Source organism: Anomalospiza imberbis, chromosome 10 (genome assembly GCF_031753505.1).
Source record: "Anomalospiza imberbis isolate Cuckoo-Finch-1a 21T00152 chromosome 10, ASM3175350v1, whole genome shotgun sequence".
Lineage (NCBI taxonomy): Eukaryota > Metazoa > Chordata > Aves > Passeriformes > Viduidae > Anomalospiza > Anomalospiza imberbis.
This window is the reverse complement of record NC_089690.1, coordinates 21163339-21182862: the sequence shown is the minus strand read 5'-3', so window position 1 is coordinate 21182862 and position 19524 is coordinate 21163339. Positions and strand designations below refer to the sequence as shown.

The following is a 19524-nucleotide window of genomic DNA, read 5'->3' as shown; positions in this document are numbered from 1 at the left end:
GGGAAGGGCCGTCTCTATGGTGCCCGCGGCGGAACCCGGAAGTGGCGGCGGCGATGGCGGTGCGGCTGTGGGTGCGCACGGAGCCGTTCCTGGTGGGAGCGCTCCCGGCCCCGCCGCCCGCCCGCCTCACCCCGCACTACCTGCGCAAAGCGGCCGCCTACGCCCGCGCGCGGGCGGACCAGGGCTGCTTCCCGCGGCTGCGCTGGCCCTGCTGGCGGCACATCGCCTGCAGGAAGCTGCAGCTGAGCCGCGACATCGCCTGGCTCTACTTCGAGCTCTTCCGCGGCCTCCTCGGGCCCGCCCCGCCGCTCCGCCTGCGCTGGGCCGAGGCTCAGGCGGCCTGCGCCAGCGCCGAGGAGCTGGAGCGGGAGCGGAGCAAGGCAAGAGCCCGGGCCCGGCCTAAGGCAGGGGGAGCCCCGACCCCGCCTAACGGGGAGCCCGGCCCAGCCTGACTCTTCCCTGTCTCTCCCATCCTCTCCAGCTCTCCGTGGACACGCTGCAGTTCCTGCTCTTCCTCTACGTGCAGCAGATCCACAAGGTTTCCCTGCGGCGCTCTCTGCTCGGGGACGAGTGGCCCAGCCCCAGGAGCAAGTCTCCCAGCCTGACAGGGAAATCGGCCGGCGGGAATAAGGTGCTCGTGCCTCTGGGATTCTCCGTGTGCAGGAGCCTCTTTGCTCTGGGGAACTGCCCTGAGGAGGGTTGGAAAGGGGCTGTTTTGTTCCTGGGAGGGTTTCACCTGTGAGCAAAGGTCCAGCTGCACAGCTCCTGCTCCGTAGTAAACGAAGGGAACTGTTGTGATCTCCACGGTTTCTAAAAAGATTCTTTAAAGTTTTGAATGAGACTTTTCCTGGAGTCCAAAGCTGACTGAATGTTCCCTGGGAGTCTTGGCAAGTCTCCTTTTGAGAAGTAAGAGCCTTTTTGCTTTATTAGTCAAGCAGGAAGCTCTCCTCATGCTCATAGTGCCTTTCCCACGATGCAGATGGGAGTTTTGGATCCCAGAGGTTCCCTGGCATCACATTCTCTTTCTGAGAGGGGAGTGGGTTGTTCAGCTGTAGATGAACCACGAGGAAACACCGTTTCCTTTGAAAATAGTGCCAGGGTATTGAGGAAGGAGTGAGTTGGAAGTGTCCCATGGGCAGCTCTGTGTGGGAGAATGGATTACAATTTGCAGCCCTATGTAAGGCCATGCCAGCCTCTGGAATTCTGGCACAGGTGTGCTGCTGTGAGCAGGAAGAGCTGGTGAAATGTAGCTTAGGGCAAGCTGGAGTGATCAAAAATAGGAGCTGGATAACTTTATCCTGAAACATTGAACAAAATGGTGAGGACAAGGTATAATCACAGCTGTGTGTTCCTTCAGCAAAACTCAGCTTTAGCTCTGCCAGAATTGCAGTCTCCTGCTTTTTTTTTGGGCTAGAGCCTTTTAGAATTTGAAATAAGGATTCTTTCAGAGGGTTTAGTTTATTAGAGAAATGACCCTCCCCTTTGCTTTTTATCCTGGCACTGAATCCTGTCTACAGGTCTGGCCCAGCTGCAGGGATTTTCCAGTGGAGCAGCTCCAAGACCTTGAGTGTCAGTTATTGATTTGTGTCCTCCCTTTGAATGCCAGCAGCAGCTGCCTGGATTTGTGTAGGACTGTAGAACAGCCTGGTGCTGCTCTCTAGAAGGAAATACTTGGTACTTGAGTTGGAATGAAAGGCTTTGAGTTTTTGGGGGGAGTGTCTTCCCAGCTTTGGGAGAGCAGAGCAGCAGGAATGAGCACTGTGTCTGACTGGCTTTCCTTCTTCTAGAAGGATTCTAAGCAAGAATTTCTATATATGATGTCCATGGAGCTTCTCAACTTGGAGAACTGACCCCCTCGTTTGTTTTCCTGCCCCTCCAGAACTGGAACGACCAGGAGCACCTTTTCTTTGTGCAGAGCCACCTCTTGGATATCTTGGAGCTGCTGCTGGAGCCAGAGCAGCTCTCAGCCTCTTCCCATTCCAGCTGCAGCAGCCTGGTGTCCTTTGAAGCCGTGTGTGCCCTCAGCTTCCTGCTCGAGGGCACCGTCAGCAATTCGGGCACTGTCCGGCCCCTGCACGAGCTGGCCCTCAGGCAGCCCTGCCACGGCCACAATGGCTATTCCAAGGGCTCCAGAGCCTTCTCCCTGGCCAAGCTGGAGAGCTGGCTGCGCTCCTCCCTCACTGCCAATCCCTTCGGAATGACCGTCTGCCTCAAGGCTGGCAGGAAGCTCGCGTGGGCACAGCAAGGTGGGCAAAACTGCTGGGAACTTGTTCTTAGAAAGACATATCTGGGTGTTGTTACTGGACACGAAATGAGTACACAGAAGCTTAGTAAGTTCAAAAGAGAAAAGACTCAGTTTTATTCAAGCCTTTGGTATTTATAGAATTCCAAAGGTGACCGTGGATTGGAGGATGGAATTACCACCTCTCCAACTACACTGGTCCAAAGATCAGTCAATCATTTCTGTCCACCTACAGAGAAATATGTAAACTATTCTATTTGTACATGAAATTGTGTGGGAGCTCTGACTCTCAAATATGTAAACATTATCAGAAGGTTAAAGAAGTTTTATGAGAACTTTAAAACTTTCAAAAGAACTACACAAGAAAACACTTTTAAAAATCAAAACAACATATGGGGAGACATTGGGATGTAGGGGGAAATGGGAATATGTGAGCAAAATAGAAATATATAGAAATATACAGAAATGTGGCAAGTAGGAGTATGGAAAAGTAGAAGCAGAAGTATTCAGAAATGTAGAAATGTATAGAAATTTCTCTACAACAGCGTAGAGAAATCAAAAAATAGAAATAGAGTAAATTTGAATTACAGAAATAAATTTAGAAATGCAGGGAAATAAATCTAGATAAACAGTATAAATAAAGTTTTAAGAAAAAAAAAGCCAGAAATGGGAACTCAAGTCTTGTTGCTGATTGGGGATCTGGCAGTGGGGTGGGATCTGGTCTAGGTTTCCTTGTCTCCAATCCAGCCTATCTCCTTCAGGGACGTGGCAGTGGAGCCAAGGCACTTTCCCCCTTAGGATAAGGAATTTAACTCAATGTTTTGTTTCACTGACTGCAGGATCCCAGGAAGGGCAGTGGGTTAGGGAGGATGGGGAAGGGCTTAAGGATTGTGTCCTAGAGGGAGCATTTCCCTTTTTAAAACACACAAATCCTGCTTAAAACTCACCCTCAGGATCTTCCTGCTAGGCTGAGTCTTGTGTTCAGCAACAGGCTTGTGGAACTGGAGATTCTTTGCTTGGAGCTGGCTGGAGTTTGTGGGAGGCTTTGACTGCTCCTAAGTAATCTTGAAGTGGTTTTCATCCTTCAGTGTCTCTCAGTTTCTGAAATTTCTGGTGCCTCATGCTGCTCACCTGCCCAGGAGGCACCAGGGATGGTGTGACCGGTGTGGGAAGTACCATCCTTGAACTTGGAGGCTGATTATATTCCTGAGGGATTGATGGACCCAGAACTTTTTTTGGGGCTTTGTTTTGCAGTGGAAGGAACAACCAGGAGAGCCAAGATTGCCTGCAGTGCCCGGGTGGTGCCAGAGGTGTCCCCCATGGTGATCATGAGCCAGGTGTACAGGCAGACCCTGGCCAAGAGCTCGGACACTCTGGTGGGGGCACACGTCAGAATCCATCGCTGCAACGAGTCCTTCATTTACCTCCTGTCCCCTCTGCGGTGAGTTTGGGTTCTCCTGGGACACAGCTGGACTCCTGGCTGACCGTGAGTGTGTCCTGGGGACCAGGAGGCCAATGGGATCCTGGGGGCATTAGGAGGAGCTTTGCCAGTAGGTCAGGGAGTGGTCCTGCCCCTCTGCTCAGCCCTGTGAGGTACAGCTGGGGTGCTGTGTTCAGGTCTGGGTTCTTCAGGAGGGGCAAGGAGCTCCTGAGAGGGTCCAGTGAATGGTACAGAGATGATGAAGGGACTGGAGCATCTCCCTGACAAGGAAAGGCTGAGGGAGCTGGGCCTGGTTAGTCTGGAGAAGACCAGACTGAGAGGGGATCCCATCAGTCCATACAGAGATCTCCAGGGGGTGCCAGAGGGTGGTGCCAGGCTTTGCTCAGAGGTGCCAGTGACAGGATAAGGAGCAATGGCCATAAACTAAAACACGACAAGCTTCACCTCAACATGAGGAAGAACTTCCTTCCACTGAGGGTGGCAGAGCAGCTGCCCAGGGAGGATGTGGAGTCTCCCTCTCTGGAGACGTTCCAAACACTCCTGCATGTGTTCCTGTGTCACCTGCTGCAGGTGAGCCTGCCTTGGACTGGATGGAGGTTCCTTCCAGCCCTAATGGTCCTGTATTTCCTTGGCAGATCCGTGACCATCGAGAAGTGCCGGAATAGCACCTTTGTCTTGGGCCCTGTGGGGACGTCCGTCCACGTCCAGAGCTGTGACAACATCAAGGTCATCGTGGTTTGCCATCGCTTGTCCCTTTCGTCCACCACGGGCTGTACTTTCCACACTCTCACGCCCACGCAGCCCCTCATCCTCTCGGGGAACCAGGCAGTCAGCTTTGCCCCTTTCCACACCCATTATCCCATGCTGGAAGACCACATGGCTCAGGTGGGCTTGGCCACTCTGCCAAACTACTGGGACAGCCCCATGCTGGTGTGCAGGGACAGCGGTGACACGAGCGTCTTCCGGCTCCTGCCCCCCTCAGACTTCTACACCTTTGTGATTCCCTTTGAGATGGAAGGAGACACCACAGAGACCCCAGGGGGGCTTCCCCAGCAGTACCAGGAGGTGCTGAGCCAGCGGGAGCAGCAGATCCAGGTGTGGCAGCGCATGGTGAAGGAGGCAGGGCTGACCAGGTGAGTGCCCCCCAGGAAGGGCAGAGCTTGGCCCTGTGGACAGAGGGTTGTTTGTTGGGGTTCCACAGAAATCCTTGAAGGATGGCTAGGGTTGTGTGAGCCATGTCTTGCAGGCCAGTCCTAGAGCCTTAGTAATTAGCAGTCCTGGGATTCTGCTTGGTAAGGTGGGAAGACTGATGCTCACAGGCATAGCTCAGAGTTGTAGAATCCCAAAATGCTTTGGGTTGGAAGGGACCTTAAAGCTCATCCTGTTCCACCCCCTGCTGTGGAACACCTTCCACTATGCCAGGTTGCTCCAAGCCCTGTCCAACCTGGCCTTGGACAGTTCAGGGATGGGGCAGCCACAGCTGCTCTGGGCAACCTGTGCCAGAGCCTCACCTCCCTCACAGGAAAGAATTTCTTCCCAATATCTGATCTAAATCTGCCCTCTGACAGGGGCAGCCATTCCCTGTGTCCTGTCCCTCCATCCATTATCCAAAGTCCCTCTCCAGCTCTCCCTGGAGCCTTCTCTTCTCCAAGTGAACATCCCCAGCTCTCCCAGCCTGGCTCCAGAGCAAAGGTGCTCCAGCCCCTGGAACACCTCCGTGGCCTCCTCTGTATTCCAGCAGTGGCACATCCTTGTTGTGCTGGGTATCCCAGAGCTGAAGGCAGCTCTGCAGGTGGGGCCTCACCAAGTGGAGTGAAGGGGGACAATCCCCTCCCTCACCCAAGCTGCTCTTAAGGAAGTGCTTCCTCGTGGCTGCGTTTTCCCAGCTTGTGAGACTCCAGGAAAAGCACTCCCAGATGCTGCTGAGGTGAGGGATCCACCCTGGCAGTGGATTGGGGCAGGGTTGGGTGTGCACCCTGAGCTGCCTGGGGTCCCTCTTAGCCCAGCCTTCACCTTGGATTGAAGCTGTAAATGGCTGTCCCAGCACTTGTTGAGGTGAGCTGGGAATGTGCATGTGGATCATTGCAGCAGATCACCTTTGGGCAGTAACTTTTAAATTCCTCTGGAGCAGATTACGTGGAATCCTCTGCCCAGTGCTTCCTTAGCAAGCACAGAATGGGGATAAATCACTATTTCAAGCATCTGTTGTTCTCCCCTAGCTGCTGCTTCCTTCCACAGTTTTGGGAAGGAGTTTGGCCTGTCAGAACCTTCCTGTGAAAGAAATGTGAGGAAATAGGGATGATGTGCTTAGATTTGCCAGCATCGGCTGCAGTCACAGGAGGCAAGAGCTCGCTGCTTATTCCATAAAAGGGGGGAAACTCTGGCAAGTTTAGAAGCTTTTTGAAAAGAAACTGGGCAGCTGACAGTGGAAAATGTCTGTTGTCTCCTGCAGGCAGGGAAACAAGAAGGGAGACAAGTAGGAAGCTTAGAGCAAACAGGATATCAGGCTTGTAGAAAGAAAAAAGCTGCTGTGCTCAAGTGGGGAGGTGAAAGAGAGTGTTAGAAATAAGAAGACATCTTTCAAGAAGTTGAAGTTGTCTGATTGAGGAAAGTGGGGCAAAAAAATAATGTAAATCCTGCCAGGCTGAAAGTAAAACCCCCGTAAGACAGGACCAAGAAGACAGCTTGAGGAACAACTTGCAAAAGCATAAAATCCTGTTTATTCATTTTTCTGAGCGTATCAGACAGAAAGTCTTTCAGGGTCAGTAGCAGATCAAGGTAGAGGAAAAGCTCTTGGAGAAGATAAATCCACAAGGGAAGAGAGAAGTGGCTGCCTTTGTGTTCACTGGGGAGGAATTTGGGTTAGTTTGTGTTCCAAACCCCTGTTTTTTGGGGAATGGCTGAAATGTAAGAGAACATACAGACAGCAGCCTTAACTTGAAAAAAGGGTGTGGATACATGGAGCCTGTCTGAGGGAGAATGGGACAAAACTGAGTAGAGTGGTCTGAATTGGAAGAGACCTTAAAAACCCAACCAGATTCCACCCCCTGCCGTGGGCAGGGACAGCTTCCACTATCCCAGGTTCCTCCAAGCCCTGTCCAACCTGGCCTTGGACACTTCCAGGGATCCAGGGGCAGTCCCAGCTTCTCTGGGCAACCTGTGCCAGGGTCTCAGCACCCTCACAGGGAAGAATTAATTCCCAGTATCTGACCCTGCTCTCTGGCAGTGGGAAGCTATTCCCCCTTGTGCTGTCACTTCAGGTTCTTGCAAAGAGTCTCTCTCCATGTTTCTTGTAGCTCCTTCAGGCACTGGAAGGCCACAGTGATTTCACCCTGAAGTTTCTCTTCTCCAGGCTGAACAATTCCAAATTTTCCAGCCTTTCCTTAAAGGAGGGGTGCTCCATCCCTCTGATCACCTTTGTGGTCTCCTCTGGAGCCCCTGCTTTTCCCAGTACAGAATGGGGTCAGCACATCAAATTGGGAATGGGTTCAAAGCAAACCCACATAAAATCTCCAGAATATTGAAAAATGTTCCTGTTTCATTGGTGTTCAGAAATGAATTATTTAAACTCCTTGAAGAAGTCCATCAGGAGCTGCTCAACATCTGTGCCACCTTTGCCTTAAGAAGTTCCAGACGTGAGCTGATCCCAGAGGGCTGGGATGCTGTTCTGGAGATGCTTTTGGACATCTGACCAGTGCCAGTTAGCCTGAGCTGAGTGGCCCACCCTGTTAGGCTTGCCAAAACCACCTCAAAAGTTCATGAGCGACAGGAATGAAGTGAGGTGTGTTTAGAGGTGCATTTCTTCCCTGATCTCCATCCTCTCTGGTGCTGTCAGAACAGAATTTTGTGTCCTTAGTGCTTAAGCACTGGTTGCTAATCTTAGTCTTCTCCCTTTTCAGACAGTTTTTCAGCTGTGCCCTAAGGGGAAGGTGGAGGCAGTCCTGGAGCAGGGTGGTTGTGGTGGTGGGATGGGGAATTTTGTATGGCGTTCTCCAACGCCACCAGGTCCTGCCTTTGGGGAACCTGGTCATTACCATCACATTCACTCGGTAAAAACCTTTTCTGGTTGTCTCTGCAAGCTTCAGGAACCAAGCCTGGCTCTTCCTCATGCACCTGGAGGCTTGTTTGGATAGTGAAGACATGGTAGAAGTATAATACTGTGAATAAATGTGATTTTTTCCATATTTCCCTGCCGCTGTGTCTGTTTCAGGGATCAGAGGAAACAGTTCCAGGCTGTGGTAGAAAACAAATTCTATGAGTGGCTGGTTCAGACGGGGAACCGGCAGCAGCTGGACAGCCTGGTCCCTCCTGCCCTGGGCTCCAAGCAGGCAGCAGGATAACATTCCTGGGCAGGACAACATTCCTGGGCAGCAGAAGGAAAGGCAGGTGAGTAAAAAGCCTCCTTCTCTTGCTTCTTCTCTTCCCCCAAGAATTGTCCCATGTTTGTGTGCACAGCCAAGGCAGAGGTAGGAGAAGCAGGAGTCTGAGTGAATGTTCTCACAAGTGCCTGGCATTTGGGTTTAGTTCTTACTTTCCTGTCAAAACCCATTCTCAGCTGAAATCTGTGTCCTCAGCATGGCCTTGGTGCCAAGTTTGATTTGTTGGAGGCATCTGTAAGGCAGATGGGCATATTGCACATAATGTGATATAAAACTGTTTGGAATAGCTGCTCTTTCAAAGAAACCCTGTGTATTGATGTCTGCCCATCTCACTTTTTGCTAAAGAGAGTTGAGTGAGACTTTGGGTCGTTCTTTCAATGAGACTTTGGGTAATTCTTACAATAAGACTTTGGATAATTGTCACTCTTCCCAGGCAGAAGTGGTTGGGAGAATTGTCACTCTTCCCAGGCAGAAGTGGCTGGAGACCTGCCCTTATTGTGCTCTTCTGCCATGGCATGTTTCAAACCATTAGAAAATTGTTTTATTTTTATTGTCTCCTTTTATTTTGTTCCAGAGCTCTGGGAGCAGCCAGTGATCCACTCAACCCAGTTCTCATGAAGACTTTGTGCCATTCCACGTGCACCCACTGGATCTGACACCCAGCCCTGGTGTGGATGGGACTGCCTGGCTGCTGTAGGATTCCTGAGCATTGCTGCTTTCCCAGGAATGTGCTGCAGCCATCCTGCTGGTGACTGAGAGGTGCCTGGCACTGGGGGAAGATGAAGTGTGCCTTGCTGCAGAGCTGTCGCAGCAGTTAGTGTCCATGGTGAGCAGATGTCCAGCACGCCAGGTTTCCTGGGACAAAGCTGGATGCAGGCCCTGGGCATCACCTGCATCCTCATGGTACAAACCAGCGGTACTGTTTTTATAAATGTGAAAAAGAGATGTTTAATTTTTTTATGGATGAAATCCAACAGGTGTTTTTTTTTTTGTTATATGAAGATGGCACTTTTTGAAGATTAATTTTTGTATATGGTTGCATCGTTTTGACAAATGTCAATAAACCAGATTTGTTGGATAAACTTGGCACTTGTCCTGGGGAAGGGGGTTTATCTGTACAGTTGGTATTAGGGGGACACAGCATCTTTTATCTTAATGAAATGTGAACCTGTCAGAGAGAGAAACTGCTAATTTATGGGGAAAGTGGGGCAAAAAACGAATGTAAGTCCTGCCAGGCTGAAAGTAAAACTCCTGTAAACCTCAGCCATGCTTCTGAAGGTTTTGAAGGCTGCCCTGGCACAAAGTTTTGATACAAGCCCAATTCCTATCTCTCATAATTTTCATAAAGATTATCAGCTTGAATGAGCACCATTCTCATGTGCTGGTGGGATGTGTTTTGGGGAGATGTGCTCATAGCTGAGCACTTAAATAAGCTTAGAAAATAGGCAAAGGCATTGCATGGATGAGTGGAGGCAGCAGCTGGTGGTGCCTTGGGAAGAGCTATCCAAGCTGAGAGTGAGGGGAAGGCACAGTGCTCTCAACTGCACAGCCTCAGAATTCCTCTGAAGGTCTCCCTTGACTCCTGGGCAGGCAGGTGAGGTGAGTTTATTACATTTATTCTGTTTATGTAAGATGAGTTTATTGTATTTAACCAACTTCTAAAGGAGGGGATGTGTGAAGTGACCACAGCTTTGAGCTGTTAACCTGCTGTTTAGAACCCAGATTGTGCTTGAACTGTGATCTTCAGGAGTTAAAAACTAAATCAGTCCAAGTGGCCTCAGTGAGAGCAACAGCTCTGGGTGATTCAAGGCTCCTAAAATGGGAAGAGGAGCAGCTGCTGATTGTGTGTGCCCCAGGCTCTCCCATCTGCCTGCATTTACAGAGCTGCTGTTGCGAGAGTGCTTGTCCTGACAGATTTGAAAGAGGGGCTGCGTGTTTCGGGCGCTGCTGTGCCAAATTCGTGTCCCTTTGTCTCACTAAGCCTTTGGGCTGGGGCACTGAATAGCTGCAGAGGTGGTTTTTCATAATGCACTGGCGGGGGGTGGCTGTGGAAGCCAGTGATCCTTGGCCTCCCCGCTCCGAGGGCCGGAGTGTGGCCGAAGGGAAAACTCTTCTGCTCCAACCTCAGGTGCTGGGCTGAGAGTTGGGGTTGGATTTGTGCCACTTGCAGAGACAACCAGAAATCTGGGCATCATTTGATGTGTGAAATCACTCACTTTGTGGGGAGTGGGGAGGTGGCCGCACATCCTTCTTTCCCTCTTTGTCAGAAGGTGTTTGGAGCAGTGTGGCTCCACCTGAGGGTGTCCCAGGAAAATCTGCAGCCTCTTTCCTGCACAGATGTCTCCATTGAGAGCTTTCAATGCAGAGCTGGTCTTTGCAATCCTCTGATGTCTGCTCTGAGCACTTGTTTATTGTTCCTTAACTGCATCCTTCACTACACCACAACATTCCCTGATGAATACCATGTGCTCTCCTTACAAATGGGGTGGGTCTCTAAGAGCCAACGAGGATTCCTTTTTGTTTAACAAGCTTGGAAGGGAGGGAGCAGCCAAATTACCACCCGTCCTTGGCAGGGGACTGCATGTTTTGAGTGCATTTGGCAGAGTTTTGGTGTTCTGACTCAGCAAATGGTAACAAAGGGAGGATGGCGAAGCCTTCCTTTATTCCATAATCCTGTTTGCTTTTCTGGAAACCAGCTATAGCCTCAGAATTACTGACTCAATTTTTGGATCCTATTCTCATGACAAAGCGGCTGTCTGGTTTAAAACAAGCCCGTTATAAAAAGGGCACCTCGGATCCTGGCTGTTTGTAACAGCTGCTGACATTCCTCCGGCACAGGGGAGCTTGGCTGGAACGGAAAATGTCCAGAGCTGGAACCAAGGTAAGTTTGTTTGCAGTGTATTCATGATTTTGGCTAAAAGTGCAGAATTTCACAGGGATGAATTCTGGAGAAACTTTGTTTTGTTCTGCTGACAGCTTCCCCCTCTGTCAATGTGTGGGCAGGGGGAGATGCTTGAAATCCCTCCTGACATGGAGGGAAGCTGGAGCCGAGCCCTCCCAAGTATTTTCCCAGATTTTGGCTGGTTCCTCTAGGTGTGGCTCTGCCAGAGGATGGAGTCAAGTGCAGTGACTGGTGAGGAGGCATTTTGAAATGGCTCTAAATCAGCAGGATCTGAATCCTTGTAAATTGGGGGTGGAGGGGCTGTGCCAGCTGGGATTCATTGCGCTTGCGGAGCGGAGTCTCGTGGAAGAGCCCCTTGGAGCCTTGGGAGAGCCTGACTGCCAGCACCAGCAGAGCTGCCACATCCCTTTTCCATGGCAGAGCAGAGGGTGTGCTGTGACAGAAGGGCTCCTGGACAATGGCCATGGCACTGAAGGGAATAGTGTTCCCTGAGGATGCACACCGGCCTTGGCATCCAGTGCAATCGGCAGGGATGAACTGAAATCGGGAAGGAGGTAGGTTGGGAAGCTCAGCTTCAGCTGCAGTGACATCCCAGGTGGGGATCCAGCTCCTCAGGCTTGGGTTTAGCAGAGCTGAGCTGGCTGATCCCACAGAACTTGTACTGGGTCTGGGACTGGGCAGGGAGAAACCGCTGGGAAAGGAAAAGAGGGCAAGGATTTTGTCCAGTGTCCCCTATGGAATATCAAACACTAGGCAGCTGTGGGAACAGCTTCATCTGAGTTTAGCTTTTGGGCTGGATTCCTTTTAGCCTGTGGAGGCTGTGAGATCCAAGGGCCTTTGGAAGCAGAGTGGGATTGGAGGCACTGGGCAATGCTCTGGGAGATCTGGTCCTGGCTTTTCCGTGTCCTTCAGCTCTGTGGCTCTCAGGGCTTGGGCTGTTGGTCTGGGAAGCCGAGGAGGGTGTGCTGGTGGCTCCCATAGCCCGGGGTGCAAACTTTCTGTACCTGAGCCTAAAAAAGGTGCTGGGGAACTGCAACTGCTCCATCCTCGAGTATCCTGTCAACTTGGAAATCCTTGAGCACATTCTGCCTTTCCCCTGCCAAAAGCCATGTCCCCTCGGAGTATGCCACGGGGAATTAATGGAATATGTGCTGCTGGGGGGCAGCAAGATGGCCAGAGGGAGTTATCTCCAATTTCTCTATGCTGTGCCCTTGTTTAGCACATTCCAGGGAGAAGAAAAGGGCAAAATAGGGAATTAAACACCATTCCTCACAGCCCCAGTGAGTGATCTGCCCTGGAAGGGAATCACTGCTGACAGAGGAGGCACTACTGGATATTTTTTATGAATTTCCTTCTAGCTAAGGTACTGGTGAAAAGAAATATGTGATAACTCAGGTGAGGTGACCAAAGCAAGAGTTTTACATTCCTGCAAGCAAGATCTGCTCTGGCAAATGTGGTATGTGCCTGGTAACCCCCAAAAGACAAGGTTTGGGCACGGAGAGGTTAACAGGGGAGTGCTGGGAGCAGAGCTCCTGGAGGGTTTGGCTGAAGGAAGGTGATTTCCCTGCGAGTGAGAGGGGACAGAAACAAAGCTGCAAATCTGGAATTGGAATCTGTAATTCGCCTATAATTATTCTGTGGGTGAAAACATCAACCTGCTCTGTTGGTGCCTGAATCCATGTGGGAAAGCTGAGAAGGAAAGGTCTGAAATGAGCTGAGGGTGTGTCTGAAGGGCTGTGCTGGAGAACAGGTGGGGAGGATCCCTTAAATTCTGAAATTAAACCAGGGAGCAGCACATTGGTTGGACACAGTTCTGTAGGAACGGCCATATCCTTAATGTGCCTTTGGATTTCTTTGGCTTTGTGGTTTTATAAGTACAGGGAAAATTACCCCCTGCAAACATCAGGAAGCTTTGCCAAGCTCCAGTTTGGTTGTGTTAGGCTGGGTGGGGAAGGAACATCACTGAATCCCGGAATGATTTGGATTGGAAAGGACCTTAAAGACCATCCAGTTCCACCCCCTTCCATGGGCAGGGACACCTTCCACTGTCTCAGGTTGCTGAAAGCCCCATCCAACCTGGCCTTGGACACTTGTTCCCTCTGCCCAGAAAGCAGATCCACATTGGGCAGAGTTCATCATCAGCCATGTTGGGCAGGAGTGGAACAGGATCAGAGCTTGGGGACAGATGTTGGAGAGAGGGATCAGCCATCCCAGCAGAGGATAGTGCTGAACTGGGAATAAATGAATCCCTGCAGAGGGTTTTCCAGAGATCCTGTGGCTTCCTTGACCACTGGCTTCAAGAAGAGGGTGACTGGTGATGCATGACTGCCAAACCCAGCGAGCAGAGCTTTCGGTGTTGCCTTTGCGTCAGGCTGGCAGATTTTTGGGTGATACCTTCAGGGACAATGATCCAGAAGCAGGATCTGGAAAAGGCAGCGGGTTGTGGCCAGGAAGACCTGGCCAATGTGGTTAACTGCCCAAGAGTGGGAAAATGGGAACTGGGCATTTCAGTGCTCTCCTTTCACAGCCTTTATTCACTGCTGGAAAGGTCAGAGTGATTCCCAGCTCTCTCCACTGAAGGTGGGAAGAGCTTGCTCAGAATGTTAGGGGACAGTTGTTTTGTGTGCACCAACTGCTTTGTGACGGCAAATCAGTCCTTGAAATTAAGAGGAAAATAGCATTATCCTAATAAATGTCCAGTAACAGGCCACAAAATCAAGAGCATGAATCCTCTGGCATGATCAGTCTGACTCCCCAGATCTCTTCGTCATGCTGGTGGGACATGCTGACCAACCAGCTCCAAGAAAACTCTGACTAATTTAATTTTTAGCACAAAACAAATGATTAAAAATTATAAGTGAGAGAATTGTCCTGGATTTGTGTTGAAACACTGGCAATGAATGATTTTTTTAAGAGCAGGGAGGTTACATCGATTCCAGTAGCCAAAGCACTGTACAGAAGGTAGGGGTGTGTCTTAATACTCAAACTATGGGGAAAAATGGGAAAAATGGATTGTGGACCACTGCATGTTGGGTGTGGCCAGAAAGATTCTCTCTAGACCATCTGGTGTCATGAGCAAGCAAGGGATGCAGTCAAGATAGATGTGATGGTTTGGGAATCCTCTTGGAGAAGAGCAACATTTGATTGGTAATTGTCACCTGGGAGGATCTAAAAATGGGGCTGGAGAAAGGACTGGTCTGGTTTAGGGCTTGGCAATATTTTCATGAAGGGATTTTTGAGGAAAACTGGGTCTCCTCTCCAGGGCTGTCTGGGTGAGTGATGCCTGAGGTGGGAGGAATGGGATTCGCTCATCCGCTCCCAAGATCATCTCAAGGGAACTGTGGTAAAGGATAAAGTGCTTTGGGGTCAGCAGCCTGGCTATAGAGCAGCTCTTAGGAAAGAAATGTGGGAATGGATCGTGAATTTGTCAGAGGTTTCATGGACTTGCAACAACCAAAGCAGAATGAGCCAACTGCAAATACAGTCTTTGGATATCCATAAAACGGTTCCCCACCATGCACATGGAAAGCTCCCTTAGGTTCTCCTGGCATGGGCAAAGCTTGTGTGATGTCCAGCTTTGGGCAGTGAGTTTTGAGAAAGGAAGTTTTGGGTTGTTCAAGTGGGAACGAGGATGGGCTGGAAGACATGACCTGGGAGGAAAGAGACTTCTCCACCCCCTTATGAGTAAAGATCTTGCTGCAAACACTTGGTAAGTCAGTATAAAGGAAATAATGCAATTGTTAAGGCTGGAAAAGCCCTCTAAAGGCATCAAGTCCAACTGCTAACCCAGTGCTGCCAGACCCACCCATGTCGCCAGAAACCTGCCTTGTACATTCCATTGACTTCTCACAGCTCTCCAGCCACAGTTCAGTAACTCCTGATCTAGAGGAGGTGGGAGGGAATTGCTTTGATAGTGTTTTGCTGGAAAAAGGACAGGGACTTCTCCATGGGAGCATTGTGTTGGACTGGGACAGAACAAAGGTCTGGGAAGGGCAGAACGCTGGTGGCAGCTGGAGGCATTGGGGCCAGACAGGTGAATTATTCTGACTGACTGCAGTTGGTCCTGTTCCATGGCTGGGCTTGATGATTTCTGACATCTCGAGGGCTCTGCCTTCAGGTATTTCCTGCCATGATGTGGCTGGAATATGGAGACCTGTGCTGGATGAGGACCTCCCCACTCTCCCCCCTCTGCTTGTTTCAGGTCACCTTCTATGAAGACAAGAACTTTCTTGGCCGTTACTACGAGTGCGACAGCGACTGCCCCGATTTCCACAACTACCTGAGCCGCTGCAACTCCATCCGTGTAGATGGAGGCACCTGGGTGGCCTACGAGAGACCCAACTATGCTGGGAACATGTACGTGCTGACCCACGGGGAGTACCCCGACTACCACCACTGGATGGGCCTCAACGACCGCCTGGGCTCCTGCAAGTACATCCAGATCGTAGGTGTCGCTCCTTCCCAGGGGATGCTGTCATTTACTCTGATCTCTCCACTTTTGGGGTTCCAGAGGTTTCCTTTCCCTGGGATGATGGGGGTCCAATGGCTCCAGGGGATCCTCCTTCTCCAGCGTCCTGCTTAGGGATGATCCAGCGGCTTTTGGGGGTCCATGGGGTCCCTTCTGCCCTGATGCTCTACTTTGAGATCCCAGGGGTCCCTCCTCTCCTGGCTCCCCCCCTTTTCAGCCAGCCGGGGGTCCCCCAGCTCCAGGATCGCCCCTCTCTGCTCTCCCCACTCCGGGGGTCCCAGGGGTTCCCCTCCTCTGCTCCCCTGGGGGTCCCCAGGACCAATGTCCTGCCCCTGGTGACCCTGGGCAATGGCCACGTGGACTCCCAAAGATTCCTGCAAGGGGCTCAGCTCTGGGGTCCTGCAAGATCCAAACCTACACACACACACACAGAGAAAAAAAACCTCCCAGGGTTTATTTGGGCCTCCCAGATGATATTTGGGGCTCAATTCCACAATCTGCAAGCTCCAAACACACCCCAATAAAAAAACCCTCTCAGGGACCCCCCAATAGATTTGGGATGAGCTCCCCCTCCCTTCTCACCTGCAGGATGAGGTGGGGGCGATGGTCTCAGGGCCAAGGGTGCTGCGGCCACAGGGGGCACTGGAACCTCCTGTTTCACGTGGGGGAACGTGGTGCCCATCGTCCTGGGGAGCCACAGAGAGGGTGGCTGCAGAGGGATTGCTCCCACGGTCCTGCTCTGGGAGTAGCAGGGTGTTTAGTGTGGGGCGAAGGTGAATGTCTCCCACTCTGGATTGCAGTGGGAAAAGGCAGATGCCTTTGAGTGTGGGTGACTTTCCATAGGAACAGCAGCGTAGTTTCATCAGCATGTTCCTTTAGGGATTTCAGTGTCCAGGCAGGTTGCTCCAAAGTTTGCCTCTCGCCTTTTCCCTGGTGTGCAACCAACTGATCCAACAGGCTCAAGGCCTGTGACAGTGGAATGTAGGTTTTGCAGGAACATTTGGAATGAGGGGCAGTTTCCTCTCTAGCAAGCCAGGACTCCCTTCTGATACAGGGAACTGAATCTGTGTCACCAAACCCCTCTGGGCATGGAGGGACCAAGGCCAGTAGCAGCCCTGGAGTGCCCAGAAACAGGAGGGATACCTGGAGCCCTCCTTGGCCATGCTTGGAGCAGCCTGGTGCCTCCTGGTGTTAGGAGAGCAAAGGAGGTGTGCTCATCCCCTCCTAACCAATGATGGGGAGAAAGGAACAGAGGGAATGATCCTTTTGGGAAGCCTATGGGAAAGAGCATCCTTTAAAACTGGGAGTGTGGATGAAGTGTGGATTAGTGCTGCTGCTGCTGAGGTTTTCCAGCCGTGGGGCAGACATTGGTGATCCACAGGTTGCTGACTTGGAGCACGGCCATGAATTCCCACTTCATGGAGCAGGTCCCACAACTGAGAACAGGTTTTGCTTTTCTGCCTGGGAGTCTAACGCCCTTCTGAGCCTGTTCTGGCTTTGAGCTGGGTCTAAATCCCTTTCCATGGGGCAAAGAGAGTTTCCAGCCCATTCAGAGCACTGATCTGGCTTAAGACATGGAGCCAAAACACGTGCGAGACAGCAGCACAGCTTCCTCCACCAAGATGAAATGTGGGAGCCTTGTCCTGCATATCCACCTGGTCTTGGCTTTCCCTCCTGCCTTGGGGAGACCCTGAGACCCCGCAGAGCTCGGCTGGGGCTGGCAAGGAGGGAGCTGGCAAGGAGGGAGCGGGCTGGGGAGGCGGGGGAAGAGGTGTCCAGGCAGCTGCAGATCAGACGCTGCCGCGGTGCCTTCGGGCAAGGAGCGCTTCCAATCCCGGTGGGAACCAGCGCTGCCTCCGCAGCAACACGGCCCCGCCGGGGTCAGCAGCTCATTAAACTCCTCTCGGCCCGGAGGAGAGGGGACTGGAGGGGGTCTGGCTCCCTGATGCTCACGTGGAGCACCGAGGTGGTCAAGGCTGCCTGGGATGGCGAGACCGGCACTGCTGACTCAAACTTATCCCTGTTCTGCATGTGATGCTCTGTTAAAATTTACCCCAGCTGCTTCTCCCTGTGCTTTTGGAGGCTGACTCAAGCTTATCCCTGTTCTGCATGTGATGCTCTGTTAAAATTTACCCCAGCTACTTCTTCCTGTGCTTTTGGAGGCTGACTCAAGCTTATCCTTGTTCTACATGTGATGCTCTGTTAAAATTTACCCCAGCTGCTTCTCCCTGTGCTTTTGGAGGCTGACTCAAGCTTATCCTTGTTCTACATGTGATGCTCTGTTAAAATTTACCCCAGCTGCTTCTCCCTGTGCTTTTGGAGGCTGACATGAGATTTCAACCCTGTGCTGGTGTGCTGGGGGTGGTTTGTACCTGATTTGAGTCTGTCTGTGCCCAAACTGTGCCCTCATGTCAGAGCTGGGACATGTCAGTGCCTCCATCCGATGCTCTGGTTGCCAATGAAGTCACCCAGAGAAGCTGTGGCTGCCGCATCCCTACAAGTGTCCAAGGCCAGGTTGGATGGGGCTTGGAGGAACCTGGGATAGTGGGAGGTGTGTCCACCCGCGGCAGGGAGGTAGAACCCAAACCTTTCCATGACGCCATGATTTTCTCTCCCCCCGCCCCCCTTTTTTTTTTTTTTTTTTTTTTTTTTTTTTTTTTTTTTTTTTTTTTTTTTTAGCCAAGTGGAGGCCGAGGCCACATCCAGGTGTTTGAGAAGGGAGACTTTGGCGGGCAGATGTTCGAAGCCACCGAAGACTGCCCCTCCATCATGGAGGAGTGGCACATGCGTGAGGTGCACGCCTGCAGGGTGCTGGAGGGCGTCTGGGTGTTCTACGAGCATCCCAACTACCGGGGCCGGCAGTACGTGCTGCCCAAGGGGGAGTACCGCAAGCCCGTGGAGTGGGGCGCGGCCAGCCCCGCCGTCCAGTCCTTCCGCAGCATCTCCGAGTGAGCCAGCCCCGCGAGCGGGCTGCCACACCCCCCAATAAAGCAACTGAGTCGCTCAGCTCCGCCTTGTCCTGCTCATTCCCGGCATTTGGGTGTGACATGTCCTGCCTCGGGGGAGCTGGGGTGGAGCAAAGCCTTCTCTGCCTCAGTGTCATCCCCTTCCCCATCCCCTGCCCCTCTGATCCTTTAGGAAAAAGCCACCCCGAAGCTGGAGTTTGTGCTCCAGCCTTTGGCCATCCCGGTGGAGCGGTGGGACCACACATCCCTGGGTTCCAGTTTTCGGTGTTGGCTGTGGGTGGCTCGGTCTGTCATGTCCCTGTGGAGTCCCTGCCTGCTCTGTTGGTGCTCCATGGTGGCTTGGGAGAAGGGATGAAGCTTTTGTCAGTGCCATGTGTCCTCCTGGACACCCTGAGCAGGCAGCTGCTGTCCTGCTACTGGATGAGTTTGTGCTTCTCATGATGCATGGGGTGACAGGACTGGGAAAAAATTGAGATCTCAGATGAAGCAGGAGGGGGACAGCCATAATCTCCATGGAGAATGCTGGGGACACTGGCAGCCCAGTGTGTCAGGTTGTCAGTGTCTCAGGATGTTCCCTGGAGGTGTAAGCCAAGGGATTCAGCTGCTTAAACTGGGGCTGGGCACTGCATGGAGCCGGGAGCTGGAAGCAGGAGAGCCAGCTGGGTGTGGGGTAGAGGCAGTGAGTGCCTCTGGGAGGTGGCTGCTGAAGGGCAGGAAGAGCTCCCTGCACGCCTGAGATGTGCAGAGAGTAGAGGGGGCTCCCAGTTTGCCACCAGAAATGTCCCATTTTGCCCGGTGCTGCCAGAGGAGAGGCAGGTCCCAGGCACAGCCTCCCGAGCAGGAATGGCTGGGCACTCTTCCCCTGGGAGCCCCGGGGCCATGCAGCCTGTTTGCACACGGAGCCGAGGGGCTTTGGGACAATGAGGCTGCAGGTGGAAGCAGAGCCCTCCCAGCCATGCCCTGCAGTCTCTTCCCGTTGATGTATGAGGTTATTATGGAGCAGGGAGCCAGGGATGCTCGTCAAGCCACGGGGCTGCCACCTCCTGGGAAAGCTGCTGCCGGTGGGAAATGGGAAGGAGCTGCCAAGTCCAGCCCTCTGGACTTCCCCCAGCACAAAGGAAAACTG

At 52.0% G+C, this 19524-nt stretch overlaps 2 protein-coding genes across 2 annotated transcripts; both read left to right on the top strand.

Annotated features, from left to right (window-relative positions):
- The first annotated feature begins 28 nt into the window (after positions 1-28).
- Positions 29-9148, top strand: TBCCD1 (TBCC domain containing 1). The gene is made up of 7 exons (XM_068201163.1): positions 29-380; positions 482-631; positions 1880-2246; positions 3497-3683; positions 4319-4816; positions 7894-8069; positions 8637-9148. The coding sequence occupies exons 1-6, from the start codon at positions 54-56 to the stop codon at positions 8021-8023; spliced, it is 1659 nt and encodes a 552-aa protein (XP_068057264.1). The 5' UTR covers positions 29-53; the 3' UTR covers positions 8024-8069; positions 8637-9148.
- A 1128-nt stretch (positions 9149-10276) lies between these two features.
- CRYGS (crystallin gamma S) lies at positions 10277-18451 on the top strand. The gene is made up of 3 exons (XM_068201174.1): positions 10277-10943; positions 15166-15408; positions 18112-18451. The coding sequence occupies exons 1-3, from the start codon at positions 10923-10925 to the stop codon at positions 18382-18384; spliced, it is 537 nt and encodes a 178-aa protein (XP_068057275.1). The 5' UTR covers positions 10277-10922; the 3' UTR covers positions 18385-18451.
- The last annotated feature ends 1073 nt before the right edge of the window (positions 18452-19524 follow it).

Excerpts from the sequence above, each read along its gene's own strand:
- CRYGS (XM_068201174.1), top strand. The coding sequence starts at position 10,923 with ATGTCCAGAGCTGGAACCAAG. Across the intron at positions 10,944-15,165 it reads TGTCCAGAGCTGGAACCAAG|GTCACCTTCTATGAAGACAA; the intron begins GTAAGTTTGTTT and ends TGCTTGTTTCAG. Across the intron at positions 15,409-18,111 it reads CCTGCAAGTACATCCAGATC|CCAAGTGGAGGCCGAGGCCA; the intron begins GTAGGTGTCGCT and ends TTTTTTTTTTAG.
- TBCCD1 (XM_068201163.1), top strand. The coding sequence starts at position 54 with ATGGCGGTGCGGCTGTGGGTGCGCACGGAGCCGTTCCTGGTGGGAGCG. Across the intron at positions 381-481 it reads TGGAGCGGGAGCGGAGCAAG|CTCTCCGTGGACACGCTGCA; the intron begins GCAAGAGCCCGG and ends CATCCTCTCCAG. Across the intron at positions 4,817-7,893 it reads AAGGAGGCAGGGCTGACCAG|GGATCAGAGGAAACAGTTCC; the intron begins GTGAGTGCCCCC and ends TGTCTGTTTCAG.